The 20,081-nt window shown below is 43.8% G+C and overlaps 1 protein-coding gene across 1 annotated transcript in view; it reads right to left on the bottom strand.

The window, feature by feature from the left end:
• The window catches only part of LOC109894558 (TOG array regulator of axonemal microtubules protein 1), a 34,812-nt gene extending 16,182 nt beyond the window's left edge, over positions 1-18,630 (bottom strand). The window contains exons 1-8 of the mRNA XM_020488138.2: positions 16,625-18,630; positions 9,751-9,817; positions 3,972-4,097; positions 3,645-3,887; positions 3,249-3,550; positions 2,661-2,890; positions 2,346-2,446; positions 2,076-2,246 (exon numbers count right to left, since the gene is read on the bottom strand). Of these exons, the coding sequence (XP_020343727.1) occupies positions 2,076-2,246; positions 2,346-2,446; positions 2,661-2,890; positions 3,249-3,550; positions 3,645-3,887; positions 3,972-4,097; positions 9,751-9,817; positions 16,625-17,659 (2,275 nt within the window). The 5' untranslated portion in view covers positions 17,660-18,630. The remainder of the gene's footprint in view (positions 1-2,075; positions 2,247-2,345; positions 2,447-2,660; positions 2,891-3,248; positions 3,551-3,644; positions 3,888-3,971; positions 4,098-9,750; positions 9,818-16,624) is intronic.
• Between the last annotated feature and the right edge of the window lie 1,451 nt (positions 18,631-20,081).

The following is a 20,081-nucleotide window of genomic DNA, read 5'->3' as shown; positions in this document are numbered from 1 at the left end:
CCATATTGCATCTCCATCCCAAAGCCCTTGCTTGGAAGTGTACTTCGCCAGACTACCAAGAACCCTTCTCTCATCCAGGCCAAGGTGGCGAGACATGGTAGTGATGACACCATAGGCTGTGTTGATCTCTGCACCAGGCAGGATGCTCTTTCCAGCATACTTGGGGTCCAACATGTACGCTACGCTTTTTGATGTATTTCAGAACTGCAGTTTCCTCTTCTTGAAGCACCAGTGAAGTGGGTAGGGCAGTACGGATTTCTTCACTTGTATCTGCAAGCAGAGTCTGAACATCAGACAGGATGAAATTGTCTCCCTCAATCCGTGCAATGGCTACTGCTATAGGTTTCAGGCTGCTTACCACTCTCTCCCAAAATACATCATCCAAGAGGATCCTCTTGATGTGGCTGGCCATATCGGCAGACTGTGTTATGGCCATTGCTTGGAGAGACTCCTTCCCCTCCAGGAGACTGTCAAACATGATTACAACACCATCCAAAGGGGTGAATCTTCAATGTGGTGCTCTTATTCTTCTCACTTTGCTTGGTGAGGTAGATTGCTGCTATAACTTGATGACCCTTCACATACCTAACCATTTCCTTGCCTCTCTTGTAGAGTGTATCCATTGTTTTCAGTGCCATGATGTCCTTGAGGAGCAGATTCAATGCCTGAGCAGCACAGACAATGGATGTGATGTGAGGATAGGACTCCTCCACTTTAGACCAAGCAGCCTTCATGTTTTCAGTATTGTCCGTCACCAGTGCAAATATCTTCTGTGGTCCAAGGTCATTGATCACTGCCTTCAGCTCATCTGCAATGTAGAGACTGGTGTCTCTGTTGTCCCTTATGTCTGTGCTCTTGTAGAATACTGGTTGAAGGGTGGAGATGATGTAGTTAATTATTCCTTGCCCACGAACATTCGACCACCCATCAGAGATGATTGCAATACAGTCTGCTTTCTCTATGATTTTCTTGACCTTTACTTGAACTCTGTTGAGGACCATGAGCTGTTGCTATCGATAAGGTGTCTGATTCATAATTTTCCACCTCGAATAGAAGTAGAGGGACTTTTGTCAGATTTGGCACAGTATCTGTGAATGTACACCTTTTTTTCTTCTACATTAGCTGCAGTGAAATGTCTCCACACATCAGATAGTGCCCGTGGCATTTTCCTCTAAAGATTAGAAAACAACGAGTATTTTTTTTTTTTACAGGGCTTAACTTCCGATGAAAAATTCCGGAAATTTACTGGAAAGTTTCCGACCCATTGCAACCACAGGAATGTTGTCCCACTCCTCTTCACTAGCTGTGCGAAGTTGACATTGGTGGGAACTGGAACACGCTGTCGCACACGTCAATCCAAAGCACCCGAAACGTGCTTAATGGGTGACATATCTGGTGAGTATGCAGGCCATGGAAGAACTGGGACATTTTCAGCTTCCAGGAATTGTGTACAGATTCTTGCGACATGGGGCCATGCATTATCATGCTGAAACATGAGCTGAATGGCACGACAATGGGCCTCTGGATCTCGTCACAGTATCTCTGTGCATTCAAATTGCCATCAATAAAATGCAGTTGTGTTCATTGTCCGTACCTTATGCTTGCCTATACCATAACCCCTCCGCCACCATGGGGCACTCTGTTCACAACGTTGACATCAGCAAACCGCTCGCCCACACGACACCATACATGCTGTCTGCCATCTGACTGGTACAGATGAAATATGAAACTGGGATTCATCTCTGAAGAACACTTCTCCGGCATTATTTTCCCACTGAAGTTGGGTACCCCCGGAAATTGCAGCCAATCCAAGACCCTGGTGAGGACGGTAAGTACGCAGATGAGAGTCCCTGAGACAGTTACTGACAGTTTGTGCAGACATTCTTCAGTTGTGTGGGATCTTGTGGGATCTTTTATTTCAGCTCATGAAACATGGGACCAACACTTTACATGTTCTGTTTATATTTTTGTTCAGTGTAGTACTGGACAAACAACATATTGCAAACATAATGAAAATACACTGTTTTTAGACAGCGATATGCCTCAATGGAGCAGACCTCTTTGCAGTGACTGACCTTTGGCAGGCCTCAGGGCTCTGATTGCCTCACGGCAGGCTAGTCTACTTGGGGGTGGAGAGTATTCTGTAGTCCTGTCCTCTTCCTCAGGTTCCATTGGTCCGTTCGAGTAGGTGACTCTTTGACCAACCACACTCACTTCAGGTATGATTTTATCTCTGAGTGGAAAGCCTGGTGAAGAAAACACAGAAACACCATTAGAGCTAAATAGAAACAACGACTCAGCTAGTAATAAGAGAGATCCTTTTACATGTTAAATCCTCACTGTACCTTGAAGTGCACTGAAGTCCATGGAGACGGAAGATCTCAGCTTAGCAGAAGGCACTCTAGCAATGTGAGGCTTTGTTGAAGAGGAGGCAGAATTCCCAGGGCTTTTGAAAGAGGTCAGAGGTGAGTCATCAGGAGGGATATCAGATCCATCATACCTCGGGTGTGTGTACTTGAAAGTGGGACCATCATAGCATGGCCCCTTTGCCCACCATAATTCTTGAAACAGGATCTCATTTGGTTCAACCTAGTTGAACCAAATGGTTCAACTTAGTCTACTGGTTGTCTACGTAGGTCTAAGAATCTTGTGGAATGTACCTGGTTTTGGTGCCATTGAGGGTGGTGTTTGGGGGTGAGTAGAGGCTGGAGAGGCCGCTCTCGCTAGCTGGGCTGGTGACGGTGGGGGAGTTGTGAGAGGGGGAGTCCAGAGCCAGCTCCAGTTTCATGGCTGAGTCTGGGCTATCTGGGTCAGGGTCTGAGCCACTCAGACTCACCGTGGCCTTCTTCTTAGCTGCGCTGCAGCGCAGAGAGCGCAGGGAGTTCAACATCTATAAACAACAACACATTAGCTCATCAGTAACCTGAGAGCAAGGCAAGAGGGTGCTGTGCATACAGATAATATTTTATGCATGGGTGTTATATCCATGACAATTTAGATGTCAAGTACTATTTCCCCAGCACTAACATTACATCAAGGATAATTAGTCCCAAATATGACCCATTTCACCACCACTGCAGTAATGAAGGGGAAACATTATCCATTGCATATTCTTGCACTGAGTTATTCTGAGTACAGATATGAATAAAACCCTGATGGCAAGATGGTAGCTTTAAGACAGTGTCCTAGCTAAATCCATCTGGAGACTTCACTAAGCAGAACCTTGTGTGTAAAACATTGATCCTGACCTCCTGCCGGTCCAAGGGGTCCTCTTCCTGGTCTTGGTCCTGCAGGCTGAGGTGATCCAGGTCTAGGCGAAGGTCCCTCTCAGACAGGTGGTCCTGCAGGCTGGATGGAGATGGAGCTAGAGGACTAGACCACTGGCCATTCTGAGACAAGCCGCGCTCTGGCAGGAGAAGGCCTGGGGATGGGGAGATAGGAAGCCCGGTGCGCGTCCGGCTCAGAGCCTGTCGGAAAGACGAGGCAGATGAGGAGCTCACCAGAGAAGCACAGTGAGGCCGTGGAGAACACCTGCTGGATGAGAAGTCACCTGTGGGGACAAAGAAAGCACTCAACAACATGCCTCAAATAAATTACATGACTATCAAGATCTACCCAATATGCAGAAGACACCAGACCCATACTTGATATGTCTTTCCAGGGGCTGGGGTCTCGTCTTTGAGGGCTGCTCTCTCTCTTGTTGGGCCAAGTGTTGGACATTGACAGTGAGGAGTCAGCGCGGCGGTGGGACAGTGTTGGGGTCAGCAGGCCCCCGGGGAGTGTAGCCATAGGGTAGGAGGGCAGTAGGAAGGTGCCCTGGGCCGAGGGGTTGGATAAGGTGTGCTCAAAGCCGGAGGTCCCAGAGAGGAGACGGGCCTTGTGTACCACTGCAACACAAAGATCCTTCAGTTAGCTTTCAATGAAACTGTTCTGTAGAAGGCACAGACTGAGCAGAGTAAAGACTTCCTCACCTCCCTCTGTGTCAGAGAAGTTGGTAGATTTAAAGATGTCAGGGTCTAAGTCAAGGCTCCCACTCCTTCTCAAGCGTCCAGGGGATTCCCTCCTAGAGGACAGGGTTTTATGGGGCTCTGCAGAACCTAGAGGACAACAAATCAGCTATTACTGTAGTGTACCTCAACCATCATATATTGTCTATCAATACAATACGATGACTGGTTGCTTCAGCAACTCATGTTAAGTTTCAAAGTGATATGGTCAATGGAGTCCTCTTCATTGAGGCCAAGCTAAAGCTGGGGTCAGGCTGGCTTGTGAGCCCAGTTCCTGGCATGGGGAATGTAATCGGATCCTAGTTTGTTTCACTTGATAAATTATTCTGTCTAGGTTTAATACCTTTAGCTAGGCCAAAGCTTAGTTAAAACATCCATTGACAAACCCATTCGTTCAGTAATGTTTGAAAACAGACTTTATGAGAGAGCAGCGAAGGGGGACATTTGTTCAGACACTGTTTGTTTATACTGTGCAGTAAAAGTTGTTGGCGTGTTCTGTAGCCTGCTTTAAAAATAGCCAAGTCCAGTCTTGCCTGCAAGCACAGGCTAATCTTGTAAACAGTGGCTACGTAGAGGGTCACAAACACTCCCGACCCCAAAACACATAACTAACTCACACAAGTTTTACTTTTGTATTTCACTGCATGCTTTACTAGCAAAAAACATACAGCAGAAATATTGTATTATCATTTTACATTATTTGTAGGCTACTTTAGCAAAGTCTTGTACAATATTTTGGACTCATTTCAAATTCCCAATGCACCCGATTCAAAAGTATTCACTAGTATACATTCAGCATTGTGTTAGGCAGGGTAGCCTAGTGGTTAGAGCGTTGGACTAGTAACCGGAAGGTTGCAAGTTCAAATCCCCGAGCTGACAAGGTACAAATCTGTCGTTCTACCCCTGAACAGGCAGTTAACCCACTGTTCCTAGGCCGTCATTGAAAATAAGAATTTGTTCTTAACTGACTTGCCTAGTAAAATAAAAAAAGATTACATACTGTAGGTATACAGTACAGATGGGCAATACAGTACCAGTCAAAAGTTTGGACACACCTACGCATTCCAGGGTTTTTCTTTATTTTCTACATTGTAGAACAATAGTGAAGACATCAACACTAAACTCAGCAAAAAAAGAAACGTCCTTTAACATGTGTAAATATTTGTATGAACATAACAAGATTCAACAACTGAGGCATAAATTGAACAAGTTCCACAGACATGTGACTAACAGAAATGGAATAATGTGTCCCTGAACAAATGGGAGGGTCAAAATCAAAAGTAACCGTCAGTATCTGGTGTGGCCACCAGCTGAATTAAGTACTGGAGCACATCTCCTCCTCATGGACTGCACCATATTTGCTAGTTCTTGCTGTGAGATGTTACCCCACCAAGGCACCTGCAAGTTCCCGGACATTTTGGGGGGAATGGCCCTACCCTCCGATCCAACAGGACCCAGATGTGCACAATGGGATTGAGATCCGGGCTCTTCGCTGGCCATGGCTGACATGGCCAACACTGACATTCATGTCTTGCAGGAAATCACACACAGAATGAGCAGTATGGCTGGTGGCATTGTCATGCTGGAGGGTCATGTCAGGATGAGCCTGCAGGAAGGGTACCACATGAGGGAGGAGGATGTCTTCCCTGTAACGCACAGTGTTGAGATTGCCTGCAATGACAACAGGCTCAGTCCGATGATGCGGTGACACACCGCCCCAGACCATGACGGACCCTCCACCTCCAAATCGATCCCGTTCCAAAGTACAGGCCTCGGTGTAGCGCTCATTCCTTCGTTGATAAACGCAAATCCATCACCCCTGGTGAGACAAAACCGCGACTCGTCAATAAAGAGCACTTTTTGACAGTCCTGTCTGGTCCAGCAACGGTGGGTTTGTTCACATAGGCGATGTTGTTGCCGGTGATGTCAGGTGAGGACATGCCTTACAACAGGCCTACAAGCCCTCAGTCCAGCCTCTCTCAGACTATTGTGGACAGTCTGAGCACTGATGGAGGGATTGTGCATTCCTGGTGTAACTTGGGAAGTTGTTGTTGCCATCCTGTAACTGTCCTGCAGGTGTGATGTTCGGATGTACCGATCCTGTGCAGGTGTTGTTACACGTGGTCTGCCATTGCGAGGACAATCAGATGTCCGTCCTGTCTCCCTGTAGTGCTGTCTTAGGCGTCTCACAGTACAAACATTGCAATTTATTGCCCTGGCCACATCTGCAGTCCTCATGCCCCCTTTGCAGCATGCCTAAGGCACATTCACGCAGATGAGCAGGGACCCTGGGCATCTTTGTTTTGGGGTTTTTCAGTCAGTAGAAAGGCCTCTTTAGTGTCCTAGGTTTTCATAACTGTGACCTTAATTGCCTACCATCTGTAAGCTGTTAGTGTCTTAACGATTGTTTCACAGGTGAAAGTTCATGAATTGTTTATGGTTCATTGAACAAGCATGGGAAACAGTGCTTAAACCCTTTACAATGAAGAACTGTGAAGTTATTTAGATTTTTACGAATTATCTTTGAAAGACAGGGTCCTGAAAAAGGGACATTTCTTTTTTTGATGAGTTTATGAAATAACACATATGGAATCATGTACTAACCAAACGTGAAAACAAATCAAAATATATTTTATATTTGAGATTCCTCAAAGTAGCCACCCTTTGCCTTGATGACAGCTTTGCACACTAATTGCATTTGAGGTTTGGTCCAACAGAATTGGTAATTGAGACACCAAAAGACATTGAGAGATTATTTTACTGTAATAGAAGAGTAGTTAACCTTTCCAACGCTACCCTTTTTATGTATAAACTCCTCAAAGTGTGTGCAGACTAGACGCTACTAAAACTACTAAATGCTCAGTTTGTCACACGCGGCATTAAGCCAGCATTTTAGCCAGACTGTTATACTGGCTGTCTAGTCCGTTTATAAATGTGCAATAAGCATTAAACAATTATACACTGAGTGTACAAAACATTAAGAACACCTTCCTAATATTGAGTTGCGCAGGGATGCTGGCCCATGTTGACTCCAATGTTTCCCACATTTGTGCCAAGTTGGCTCTAGTGGTGTGGGGTCTGTGCTTTGGCAAAGTGGGTGGGGTTATATCCTTCCTGTTTGGCCCTGTCCGGGGGTGTCCTCGGATGGGGCCACAGTGTCTCCTGACCCCTCCTGTCTCAGCATCCAGTATTTATGCTGCAGTAGTTTATGTGTCGGGGGGCTAGGGTCAGTTTGTTATATCTGGAGTACTTCTCCTGTCCTATTCGGTGTCCTGTGTGAATCTAAGTGTGCGTTCTCTAATTCTCTCCTTCTCTCTTTCTTTCTCTCTCTCGGAGGACCTGAGCCCTAGGACCATGCCCCAGGACTACCTGACATGATGACTCCTTGCTGTCCCCAGTCCACCTGGCCGTGCTGCTGCTCCAGTTTCAACTGTTCTGCCTTATTATTATTCGACCATGCTGGTCATTTATGAACATTTGAACATCTTGGCCATGTTCTGTTATAATCTCCACCCGGCCCAGCCAGAAGAGGACTGGCCACCCCACATAGCCTGGTTCCTCTCTAGGTTTCTTCCTAGGTTTTGGCCTTTCTAGGGAGTTTTTCCTAGCCACCGTGCTTCTACACCTGCATTGCTTGCTGTTTGGGGTTTTAGGCTGGGTTTCTGTACAGCACTTTGAGATATCAGCTGATGTACGAAGGGCTATATAAATACATTTGATTTGATGTCCTTTGAGTGGTGGACCACTCTTGATACATACGGGAAACTGCTGACCATGAAAAACACAGCAGCATTGCTAAGGGTTAGGGTTAACATACACAATCTATGTCTCAAAGCTTAAAAATTATTCTTTAACCTGTCCCCTCCACTTCATCTACACTAATTGGAGTGGATTTAACAAGTGACATCAATAAGGGATCCTAGCTTTCACCTGGATTCACCTGGTCAGTCTATGTCACTGAAAGAGCAGGAGTTCATAATGTTTTGTATACTCAGTGTATAAGGAATTGGCAATTCGTTCTCATTCTGAGAAATAAGTAAATTCACTTGATTTCAACATCTGAACAAAGTGGACAAACTAGCATGCTGTTCAAATGGAGTGTCATCAAGGCAAAGGGTGGCTACTTTAAAGAATCTCAAATATAAAATATATTTAGATTTGTTTAACACTTTTTAGGTTACTACTTGATTCCATATGTGTTATTTCATAGTTTTGATGTCTTCACTATTATTCTACAATGTAGAAAATAGTACAAATAAAGAAAAACCCTTGAATGAGTAGGTGTCCAAACTTTTGACTGGTACTGTATATATCGTGATTTGCCCATAAGCAAAAATAATAATAATTGAGATGATTTTTAGGGCATATCGCCCAGCTCTAGTATACCAGAAGGTACTAAAAGTAGTGGCGGTACTAGTTTCTAAGTCCTATAACAGAACAATACTTATTATGTCCAAATCAACCAACCATACAAACCACATCAGGAGTGTGGCATGCATCTTATTCTCCTGTCACTACTCCGCTGCTTCACTGTAAGGTATCTTGACGAGAGGTCAAGTTGCACAAAAATACCCTGGCAATTGAATACCTAAGTACTATCGCTAGCATTCCCGCTTCAGATGATACCAAGTTTATGACACAGTATCTGCTGTATAATCTCTATTGGCTTCCCCACCTAGACTGGTCCTTTCCATCCTTTGAGAGCTTTTCTCCTGACCACTGCCTCTGGTTGTCTGACTGGGTCTTTTCAGTGAGCCAAGTCAACCGTGGGCTAGTTGACTGCAATGGGAAGGAAGCCTCCGACAGGGTGGTGGCCGTGATCACAAACCAACTGTGACTGCAAAGTGGAGGAACTCTGATAAATCACTGAAGCTAACTATTGCTTTCATCAACTTTAGTAATTACTGGCCTTCCTACCTAAAAATCAATACCTCATATATTCTCCTTTGTCAACAGAGAACACAAAATGAATGTATTTGATCACACTGTTTTCATAGTGAGAACCAGATCAAGGTTTAGTACTAACTTATTGCATTCTCAACAACTCATTCTCAATGCCAGCCTCCATGGCTCATATTAAGTGTCTATTTATTGAACGCCTACGAACGGCATTGGCGCTAAAAAGCAGGAACATGAAGAGGAGTGACTGACTGACTCCCACTGACACATCAACCATGTTAAGAGAAAGCACCACCCCATCACTTCAAGGACACCTCCATATATTGTCACAATACATTACACAACTCTCCATCTACCTATGCATTCTTGTAGAGACATTTTTACACCAGTTCGAGATGGAAAGCACAACAGTGGTTAGGATTTCAAGGCTGAAGCATGCTAATGTCCATACTGCCCTTGCTTGGTACTTGTCTTGTGTACTCAATGTCTTCCCAACAATGGCAGCAAAATATAGGCAATTACGCCATGGAATTGTTAAATACTAGTTTCTGATTGGCTTAAAAGGCGTTCTACTGGGCATTATTTCCCTATAATGTACAGCAATAACCAACGGCTATGAATTTGTTTAATCCTTGTTGCGCGAGACCTGCATGGCACTCTTCTTTCTACTCAGTCATGTCAGTGCTCTGAATGGCGTGGATCCATTGACTCTGTGTGATAATGCTATTAAAAACTGGTTTAATCTATAACCTGGCTAACTTCAGCACTGACAGCAACTGAAGTGCATCTTGTCAGCTTGTGCGGTAGCTCTTGATGCATGCAAGAGACAGAAGTGGGCACTTACCGAAACTGGGGACATATGTCTCTGGACTCAGCTTCCGGGTATGGGACAGGCAATCTTCACTGATGACCTGAGGAGATAAAATCAAGGGGTAACAATAGTGACACTTATCCATCACTGAGAGCTACAATACTGGGTCAAGTTCACATGTCAAACATAAACGATTATTTGAAAACATAGAGAGCCTACTATGGATCAACTGTAATTTCATCCATTGGTGTCAACAAAGCAATGTTTAGCTCAAAGTAATTGTGTGCTCTGGGACTGTCGGTGTATAGACACGAGCTCAAATTGGCGTCTGTCTACGTCAATGACATGTACCACTCTTATTAAACTTTTAAAGGTGTTGCCATGGCACATTTGTAAGCCTCACAGTAAAATAGATATCTGAGGTAAGGAGAGTGATGTGCAGTTTTCACCTCAAACACCAAAGCTTCCCTCAGACAGGGTGTTGAGATCCATCTCACGGCTATCTGATTAAAAGCAACTCACATCGCCTTCAGACGAACCCACTGGGATCTTAATCAACATTAGGGACGTAAGTGGTTGATGTTCCACAGTTGCATCGGGCCCTATGATCTTCACATGCATTGCGAATTAAGTTTCAAACCCTCTCTGAATACAAGTGTGTTGAGTGGCAAAGATGTTGCTGGGAGATGGGGACTACTGTAAACATAAGGTTTCACTGGAAGGCCTCAAAATGACTTTGGGGCACAGAGCAAACAGAACGCCTCTGAACAAGTAGCTCTAGTTTTCAACTATTGTGATCAATGAAGGTCATTCTTGCAAATTACAATGCTTTGCCTTTGATAGTACCTGAATGCTCACTGAAACTTGTTGCACAGTGTATTCTTTCCAAGACATTTTGGTGGCAAACTGCTCCAAGGGAAGGAGATCATCTGTGAGAGGGGTTTCATTTTCAAAACAATAGAAATTAATAGGTTTAAAAACATTTCGTTACAACGTCAAGACTGCTGAGACAGACATCAGCGATGGTTTCTGCAATCCACATGACATAGTCCCGTGAATGAAGAGATTAATAAAATATACCAGCCAGCCCCTCCCACCTAGTCAACAGTCAGCGTCGTGTGGGGGGGTGAAACCAGACATTTAGTCTGTTAACCCCACCAGTCTCTGTGACAGTGCTGGGATTTCTCCCCCGCAGATCTTCATCCGAGTGCATTGCCTATACTTTTGTTGCATCTTTGCGACTATTCAGTAGTCTACGTAGGCTACTCTCTATTATGCGAAACAGGGAAGATGGCCAGTGTTTCCCACTACGAACCTATGCCACTGTCTGACACTGACAGCTGGGTGTTTCAGTATCTGAGAGAATGAAACGTGCAGATTAGCAAATTGACTTCCCTGATGAAAGGATCTTGGAGTAAACCCATTGTAGCCAGGGGTTCCCCGCAGCTACATAGATAAAGCTCTTTGGATTATCACTCATCGAGGAACAGGTGCCCTGTAATATTAGGTACTTGTATCCCCCAAGCAGTCAAATATGTAGTCTCACCTTTTCTGTCTAATGTGGATCATGCAATAGATATGTATTCAAACCCTCTATCGATGTACAGTAGGCCTACATTATTATCCTACGTATTCTTCAGATATACTACATATTATATCCATGTCTACACATCCCATCACTCACACACACATATTTTATACAACGGACTCTGACATTACTCGTCCTAATATTTCGGGCTCATGAGTGGCGCAGCGGTCTAAGGCACAGCATCTCAGTGCTAGAGACATCAATACAGACTCCCCGGTTCGAATCCAGGTTGTATCCCAGCCGGTCGTGATTGGGAGTCCCATAGGGCGGTGCACAATTGGCCCAGCGTCGTCCTGTTTTGGCCGGTGTAGGTCGTCATTGTAAATGAGAATTTGTTACTGACTTACCTAGTTATAAAATATATATATATATATATATTTCTTAATTCCATTCCAACTTTTTTAGATGTGTGTATTGTTAGATATTACTGCACTGCACCAAGCATTTAGTTTCCCCCACAATCAATGTTCCCTTTAAACTGTGCTGGTGTGCAGCTCCCCTCAGACTGCCATGCAAAAGAAATATCAGCCCGCGCAGAGAAGCACAAGGTTGAACTTCACTCAACTTTCCAGAGATTTCCACTTCAATCAACACTATCAATGTTTCGCTCTACTGCGGGAAATGTGCTTGAATCAACGCAATATTAGCCACTTTCAATGTAACATACCAAAACAAAATAAATTATGCAAGAGATTTTGCTGTAGGCAAAGCGCATTGGAGTAGGATTCTATTGCATTGACAGACAAGACTCAGGCTTGTGGGCCTCCCGGGTGCAGCGCCAGCTGTGCCACCAGAGACTCTGGGTTTGCGCCCAGGCTCTGTCGTAACCGGCAGCGACAGGGAGGTCCATGGGGCGACGCACAATTGGCCTAGCGTCGTCCGGGTTAGGGAGGGTTTGGCCGGTAGGGATATCCTTGTCTCATCGCGCACCAGCAACCCCTGTGGCGGGCCAGGCGCAGTGCACGCTAACCAATGTTACCAGGTGTACAGTGTTTCCTCCGACACATTGGTGCGGCTGGCTTCCGGGTTGGATGCGCGCTGTGTTAAGAAGCAGTGCGGCTTGGTTGGGTTGTCTATCGGAGGACGCATGACTTTCAACCTTCGTCTCTCCCGAGCCTGTACGGGAGTTGTAGCGATGAGACAAGATAGTCGCTACTAACAATTGGATACCACAAAATTGGGGAGAAAAATTGGGTAAAATTTTTAAAAAAGAAGAAAAAAAAGACCTGTGCACATTTGTTCATATTCTTTGCTAGTTATTAAGTTATTAGCCCAGTTATCGCTCATTTCTAGTCAACAATGGGTGAGTGGTTGCTTCCTATAAGAGCACAAAATGTGTGCATTTTTTTAATTTTATGTCTTAAAGGAGCAGTGTTGTATTTTGAGACGGTTTTGAATAAGCGAAGTAGCCAATAGGCAGAGGGTAGCATAATTTGTCTGTTTCTCTAATAATGGTATGGGAATAATAATACATTTTATTTTGTAAAGTGGTTTCTTACATCAAACAACATTTTCAGTCACGTACTTGTATGAAGGACAAGTGGATAAACAGGTTAATGTCAAGCCCTGTATGTTTTTTCAAAAGTCTCATTGAATGTAGGGCTACATTGAACACCACACATTTGCTGCTACTGACAGAACAGCTATTTCCATTTAAAAATATTATGGGATGCATTTTTCTCCATTGTTTTTGATGGTAGGCCTACATTATGATCAAATAGCCACAGAAGCCTACTTGGCCACTGTTAAAACTGTAACTTAAAGTGTTCACAGTTGCACATAATTTTCACAATGTTCTAGTTTGTGCTCAGCAGACCTGAAATTTGCTCAGTGCCGGATTTTTTTTTGAGGGAACATTGCTTGCAATAACATCTACTAAATATAGTGGGGAGAACAAGCATTTGATACACTGCCGATTTTGCAGGTTTTCCTACTTACAAAGCATGTAGAGGTCTGTAATTTTTTATCATAGGTACACTTCAACTGTGAGAGACGGAATCTAAAACAAAATACCAGACAATCACATTGTATGATTTTTAAGTAATTAATTTGCATTTTATTGCATGACATAAGTATTTGATCACCTACCAACCAGTAGGAATTCCGGCTCTCACAGACCTGTTAGTTTTTCTTTAAGGAGCCCTCCTGTTCTCCACTCATTACCTGTATTAACTGCACCTGTTTGAACTCGTTACCTGTATAAAAGACACCTGTCAATCACACTCAATCAAACAGACTCCAACCTCTCCATAATGGCCAAGACCAGAGAGCTGTGTAAGGACATCAGGGTTAAAATTGTAGACCTGCACAAGGCTGGGATGGGCTACAGGACAATAGGCAAGCAGCTTGGTGAGAAGGCAACAACTGTTGGCGCAATTATTAGAAAATGGAAGAAGTTCAAGATGACGGTCAATCACCCTCAGTCTGCGGCTACAGGCAAGATCTCACCTCGTGGGGCATCAATGATCTTGAGGAAGGTGCGAGATCAGCCCAGAACTACACGGCAGGACCTGGTCAATGACCTGAAGAGAGCTGGAACCACAGTCTCAAAGAAAACCATTAGTAACACACTTTGCCGTCATGGATTAAAATCCTGCAGCGCACGCAAGGTCCCCCTGCTTAAGCCAGCGCATGTCCAGGCCCGTCTGAAGTTTGCCAATGACCATCTGGATGATCCAGAGGAGGAATGGGAGAAGGTCATGTGGTCTGATGAGACAAAAATAGAGCTTTTTGGTCTAAACTCCACTCGCCGTGTTTGGAGGAGGAAGAAGGATGAGTACAACCCCAATAACACCATCCCAACTGTGAAGCATGTAGGTGGAAACATCATTCTTTGGGGATGCTTTTCTGCAAAGGGGACACGACGACTGCACCATATTGAGGGGAGGATGGATGGGGCCATGTATCACGAGATCTTGGCCAACAACCTCCTTCCCTTGGTAAGAGCATTGAAGATGGGTCGTGGCTGGGTCTTCCAGCATGACAACGACCCGAAACACACAGCCAGGGCAACTAAGGAGTGGCTCCGTAAGAAGCATCTCATGGTCCTGGAGTGGCCTAGCCAGTCTCCAGACCTGAACCCAATAGAAAACCTTTGAAGGGAGCTGAAAGTCCGTATTGCCCAGCGACAGCCCCGAAACCTGAAGGATCTGGAGAAGATCTGTATGGAGGAGTGGGCCAAAATCCCTGCTGCAGTGTGTGCAAACCTGGTCAAGAACTACAGGAAACATATGATCTCTGTAATTGTGAACAAAGGTTTCTGTACCAAATATTAAGTTCTGCTTTTCTGATGTATCAAATACTTGTCATGCAATGAAATGCAAATGAATTACTTAAAATAGATTTTTCTGGATTTTTGTTTTAGATTCCATCTCTCACAGTTGAAGTGTACCTATGATAAAAACATGCTTTGTAAGTAGGAAAATCGGCAGTGCATCAAATACTTGTTCTCCCCACTGTATGTGTATGCGATCAATAATATTATTTGATTTTCCCTGACTGACCACAACTTGAAATGACTGAGAATGCATCTCTGAAATGACAAACAAATGAATGTTCAATGTCACATCAGGCATCAAACAAATAGTTTGCTTGCCTTCAGAATATGGTAGAGCCCCCCCCCCCCCCCTTTTCTTATCTCAAATTTAGACTAAGTTGATTGATAAACACTGACATGGTAGCTGTCACCTCTCTCCTCCTAATTGGCCACAAGGCAACTGACTGCTCACCAAATGGTTGTCATGGCAACAAAACAAAATAAACTACCAGCCCTTGCAGACAGGTGACAGTCCTTTTCAGGTGTTTTGCAATCAGTGCACTAGGGCTTTGATTGTGGAGACAAACAAATCAACTAAAACACAGCCCCTGAGGTGGATGGTGAAGTCAATGGGAAAGATGCTACTCCAAGAGCACAGTAAATCAGTGACTGATTGAAAGGCAACTTATTCCATTGGATCTGCATTAATATTTTTAGAAGCCCTTTACACCATTAAACATGTGAACTTTGATTGCTGAGTCAATAATGTCAACTAAAGGGAAACATTTGCATCATCACTGCATACATAACTACACTGAACAAAAACATAAACACAACATGTTAAGTGCTGGTCCCATGTTTCATGAGCTGAAATAAAAGATCCCAGAAAAGTTCTTATACACAAATATTATTTCTCTCAAATTTTGGGCACAAATATGTTTATATCCCTGTTCGTGAGAATTGTATCCTTTGTTAAGATAATCCATCCACCTGACAGGTTTGGCATATCAAGAAGCTGTTTAAATAGCATGATCATTACACAGGTAAACCTTGTGCTGGGGACAATAAAAGTCCACTAAAATGTGCAGTTGTGTCACACAACACAATGCTACAGATGTCTCATGTTTTGAGGGAGCGTGCAATTGAAATGCTGACTGCAGGAATGTCCACCAGAGCTGTTGCCAGAGAATTGAACATTCCTTGCTCTACCATATGCCGCCTCCAATGTCATTTTAGAGAATTTGGCAGTATGCCTCACAACTGCAGACCATGTGTAATGGCATCATGTGGGTGAGCGGTTTGCTGATGTCAACATTGTGAACAGAGTGCCCCATGGTGGCGGTGCAGTTATGGAAATGGGCGTAAAACAGACAATGAAAACAATTACATTTTCAATGGCTATTTGAATGCACAGAACTACCGTGATGAGATCCTGAGACCCTTTGTGATAGCTTTAAAAAAATAGGCATCTGTGGCTAACAGATGCATGTCTGTATTTCCAATCATGTGAAATCCATATATTAGGGCCTAATGAATTCATTCCAATTGACTGATTCTCAAATGAATTGTAACTGAGTAAAATCTTTGAAATTATTGCATGTTGCGCTTATATTTTTGTTCAGTATATTAGGCCTACCATTTTCACAGTATGAAGTGAGCCAATTAATATAAATTGTGTCCTGGATTTTTGCACGTACAACTCCATATAGTCCTAACACAAGTATTTGTCAGTATCTAGTATACTGCGTGTTGTATACTGATGTAGTATACAGCGTGTTATTGATTGAGTGTAGACATGTTTGGGGTCGTTTTCATCAGGTTCCTGCAAACTAATATTTGATAGATTTGTACTTTGGGTGGTTGCAAACCTCATTCTATTTGCACCTTATTCAATGGAATTATGGTGCCTCTATGGAAATAAGATTCTTATACCTATATAGCCTAGAGAGGATGTCTTGATATTTATTTCTCTAATGAGACTTTGCTAAATCAAAACAGCTAGATAGACCAGTGTCGTCTTCAGACTTTTGCTTGATGTAACCTTGCTGTCATCGATGACCAACCTGATCAGAGGATTTCCCCTTAGGGGCACTGCGTGGCTGGGTGTTCACTGTGGAAGGGAGGCTTGACCTCTCCCAGGGCAGCTTGTTCTTCCCTTTGCCTGCACTGACAATTCTCCTCTGCAGTGGAAGGTCATCAACAAGGGAGCCCAAGCTTCCATAACCATGATACAGCCTGTCAGAGTCTGGTTCTGTCCTGATGCTCCTGGCACTGCTGATCCGCCCACCATTGAGCACCCACTCCAGGTCAGCTCCCGACCCAAACTGAGGTGAGCATCGTTGTCCTGGTTTAGGGATTACAAGGGCATACTCCACCATTCCATCCGAGGACAGTCTGGGAAGTATGTGTCTGGCTCTTCTTGCTTGCACAGCTGCCATAAGACCCTCCACATCCCCATTGAGCTCAACTCTGTTTACAGCCTTCATTAGGGGCTGTTTTTTCCCTGTGTCAAGGCAATGGTCAAAAACGGCAAATAGTTCTAGGGCTGCATGGCGGACCTTCTTCTTGCTGTCTGCCAGGTATGGTGCAACTTCAAAGCAGAGGCTGGGGATGTTGAAGTCCTTCCTGGGGTGGGTGAGCATAGCTGCTGTGATGATGTTGATGACATCCTCTCTGACCCGGGAGTTCTTGTGTCTCAGGTGTCCAATAACAAGGTCCAACACTTTCTGTGGCCCTACAATTCTAGTCAACTGCCTGAACACATTCATATACTCATTCCTGGTGACAGCGCGGGTGTCCCCAAGGGTTTTCAGAGCCACACACGCTAACTGTTTGAAATATGTGTCTACATTGTAATCCAATTTCTGAATGAGTAGGTTTATCACCTGTAAAGTGCCGTACAAAACTTTGAAGTTGCTGTCATCTAGAAGTCTGCAGAGAAAATTGATAAACTCCACAATACTGTCTGAGGGGACTGGCTTCAAGTCCAATCCAAAGAGGATATTTTTCAGCTGTTCCACACCATTTGTTCGATTTTGGTAGTTTTTGAGGTCTAGGAGCTTTTCGTGTAACTCTTGGGATATCAATCCAAAAATCATAATGGATGGTCCTTTGGATGTGGTCAAATGGGGAAATCTAATGAAGCATTCACATTTCTGTGAGGACAGCAATATTGTCCTTTACTTTGAATCGTCATCTTGGTGGGTAGATTTAGCCTCTTCGATGCTGTATTTCACAGTGGCAATACTGTGGTTGCCATCCAGTACAATTGCACTCAGATATGTCTTTATATGGTAATAGTCAGTTCAACAATAAGTTTTACACCTGTAGGCAGCTGGTATTGGGAAAGACATTTGAACATGTCCAAGCATAATCAATGCATGACATTAAAATACTTCATATTTGCAGCTTCTTATGAATAAATGTTCTTTGTTTTGTTCTACGAGACAACTGGAACGTGAACAGTGAAAGCAACGTTGAGTGAAAATAAAACCACTTGTAAGGTTGCTGTGCTTTCCCTACATAGCCACGACGGGGGAAAAAAAGCAGAGTGGAATGTTATATTTGAAAGCCCCTGTTGTATTTCAGCTAACTGCATTGGTAACTAGGTAGCCCACAATATGTTTCCATTGCTTCTAACATCATTCATTGTTCAGAAATGGAGTGTCAGGGCGACGTCGCTGCCAGTACCTCTTCTGATTGATGTTTTCCATATAATTCAATATCATAGATAGCTTTTAGCTACGTCTTCAAGGCTTGCGGCTGAGTAGCAACCTGGTGGTGGCTATCTTGGCTAACTACTTAACGTTAACTGGCGAAGTTAGAAAACAGACAAATTCGGACTTCGCATTCCGATTAGTCGTTCAAATTTGACGTCCGGGGTACGAAAACGTTTTCCAAATTTTCATGACCTCCTCGGTTAAATGTCCGACTAATAATACGAATTGAAATCCCCTTGTAACTGTATGAGATTCTATGTTGAATGTTTGTAGCTAATCTAGCTAGCTGCGCTGAAGTAGAGACGTTCATCGCCGTAGCCCACGCCAAGAAGCATCAAAATGGCGAATACAACATGACACAAACGGACCGCTTCCATGGTGACGGGAGTGGTAGGTTGAAAATCGGATGGAATTTGATGTATACCATTCCAAGGTTTCTTTATTTTTTACTATGTTCTACATTGTAGAATAATATTGAAGACATCGAAACTAGTAGCTCCACTACTTTTAGTACCTTCTGGTATACTGGAGCTGGGCGATATAACGTAAAAATAATCTAAATTCAAATGTTTTGCTTATGGGCGAATCACGATATACAGTACCAGTCAAAACTTTGGACACACCTACTCATTCAATGTTTTTTTCTTTATTTGTACTATTTTCTACATTGTAGAATAATAGTGAAGACATCAAAACTATGAAATAACACATGGAATCATGTAATAACCCCAAAAAAGTGTTAAATCATATATTTTATATTTGAGATCCTTCCAAGTAGTCACCCTGCCTTGATGACAGCTTTGCACACTCTTGGCATTCTCTCAACCAGCTTCACCTGGAATGCTTTTCCAACAGTCTTGAAGGAGTTCCCACATATGCTGAGCACTTGTTGGCTGCTTTTCCTTCACTCTGCGGTCCAACTCATCCCAAACCATCTCAATTGGGTTGAGGTCGGGTGATTGTGGAGGCTAGGTCATCTGATGCAGCACTCCATCACTATCATTCTTGGTCAAATACACAGCCTGGAGGTGTTGAAAAACAAATGATAGTCCAAATAAGTGCAAACCAGATGGGATGGTGTATCGCTGCAGAATGCTGTGGTAGCCATGCTGGTTATGTATGCCTTGAATGGGGTGGTACCGCTGGACAGTGGTCATCCTATCAAATCAAATCAAATTTATTTATATAGCCCTTCGTACATCAGCTGATATCTCAAAGTGCTGTACAGAAACCCAGCCTAAAACCCCAAACAGCAAGCAATGCAGGTGTAGAAGCAAAATATACCACCTACCTATCCTACCTGGGGTCATCCTATCCTACCTGATTTATTGAATTCTAATAAATCACTGACAGTGTCACCAACAGAGCACCGTCACACCTCCTCCTCCAAGCTTCATGGTGGGAACCGCGCATGCAGAGATCATCCATTCACCTACTCTGCGTCTCACAAAGGCACGGCGGTTGGAACAAAAAATCTTACATTTGGACTCATCAGACCAAAGGACAGATTTCCACTGGTCAAATGTCCATTGCTCTTGTTTCTTGGCCCAAGCAAGTCTCTTCTTCTTATTGGTGTACTTTAGTAGTGGTTTATTTGCAGCAATTCGACCATGACAGCCTGATTCACACAGTCTCCTCTGAACAGTTGATGTTGAGTTGTGTCTGTTACTTGAACTCTGTGAAGCATTTATTTAGGCTGCAATTTCTGAGGCTGGTAACTCTAATGAACTTATTCTCTGTAGCAGAGGTAACTCTGGGTCTTCTTTTCCTGTGGCTCTCCTCACGAGAGCCAGTTTCATCG

The sequence above is a fragment of the Oncorhynchus kisutch genome, linkage group LG7 (assembly GCF_002021735.2).
Source record: "Oncorhynchus kisutch isolate 150728-3 linkage group LG7, Okis_V2, whole genome shotgun sequence".
Classification (NCBI taxonomy): Eukaryota; Metazoa; Chordata; class Actinopteri; order Salmoniformes; family Salmonidae; genus Oncorhynchus; species Oncorhynchus kisutch.
The sequence above is the reverse complement of the archived record's forward strand: the minus strand, read 5'-3'. Positions and strand labels throughout refer to the sequence as shown.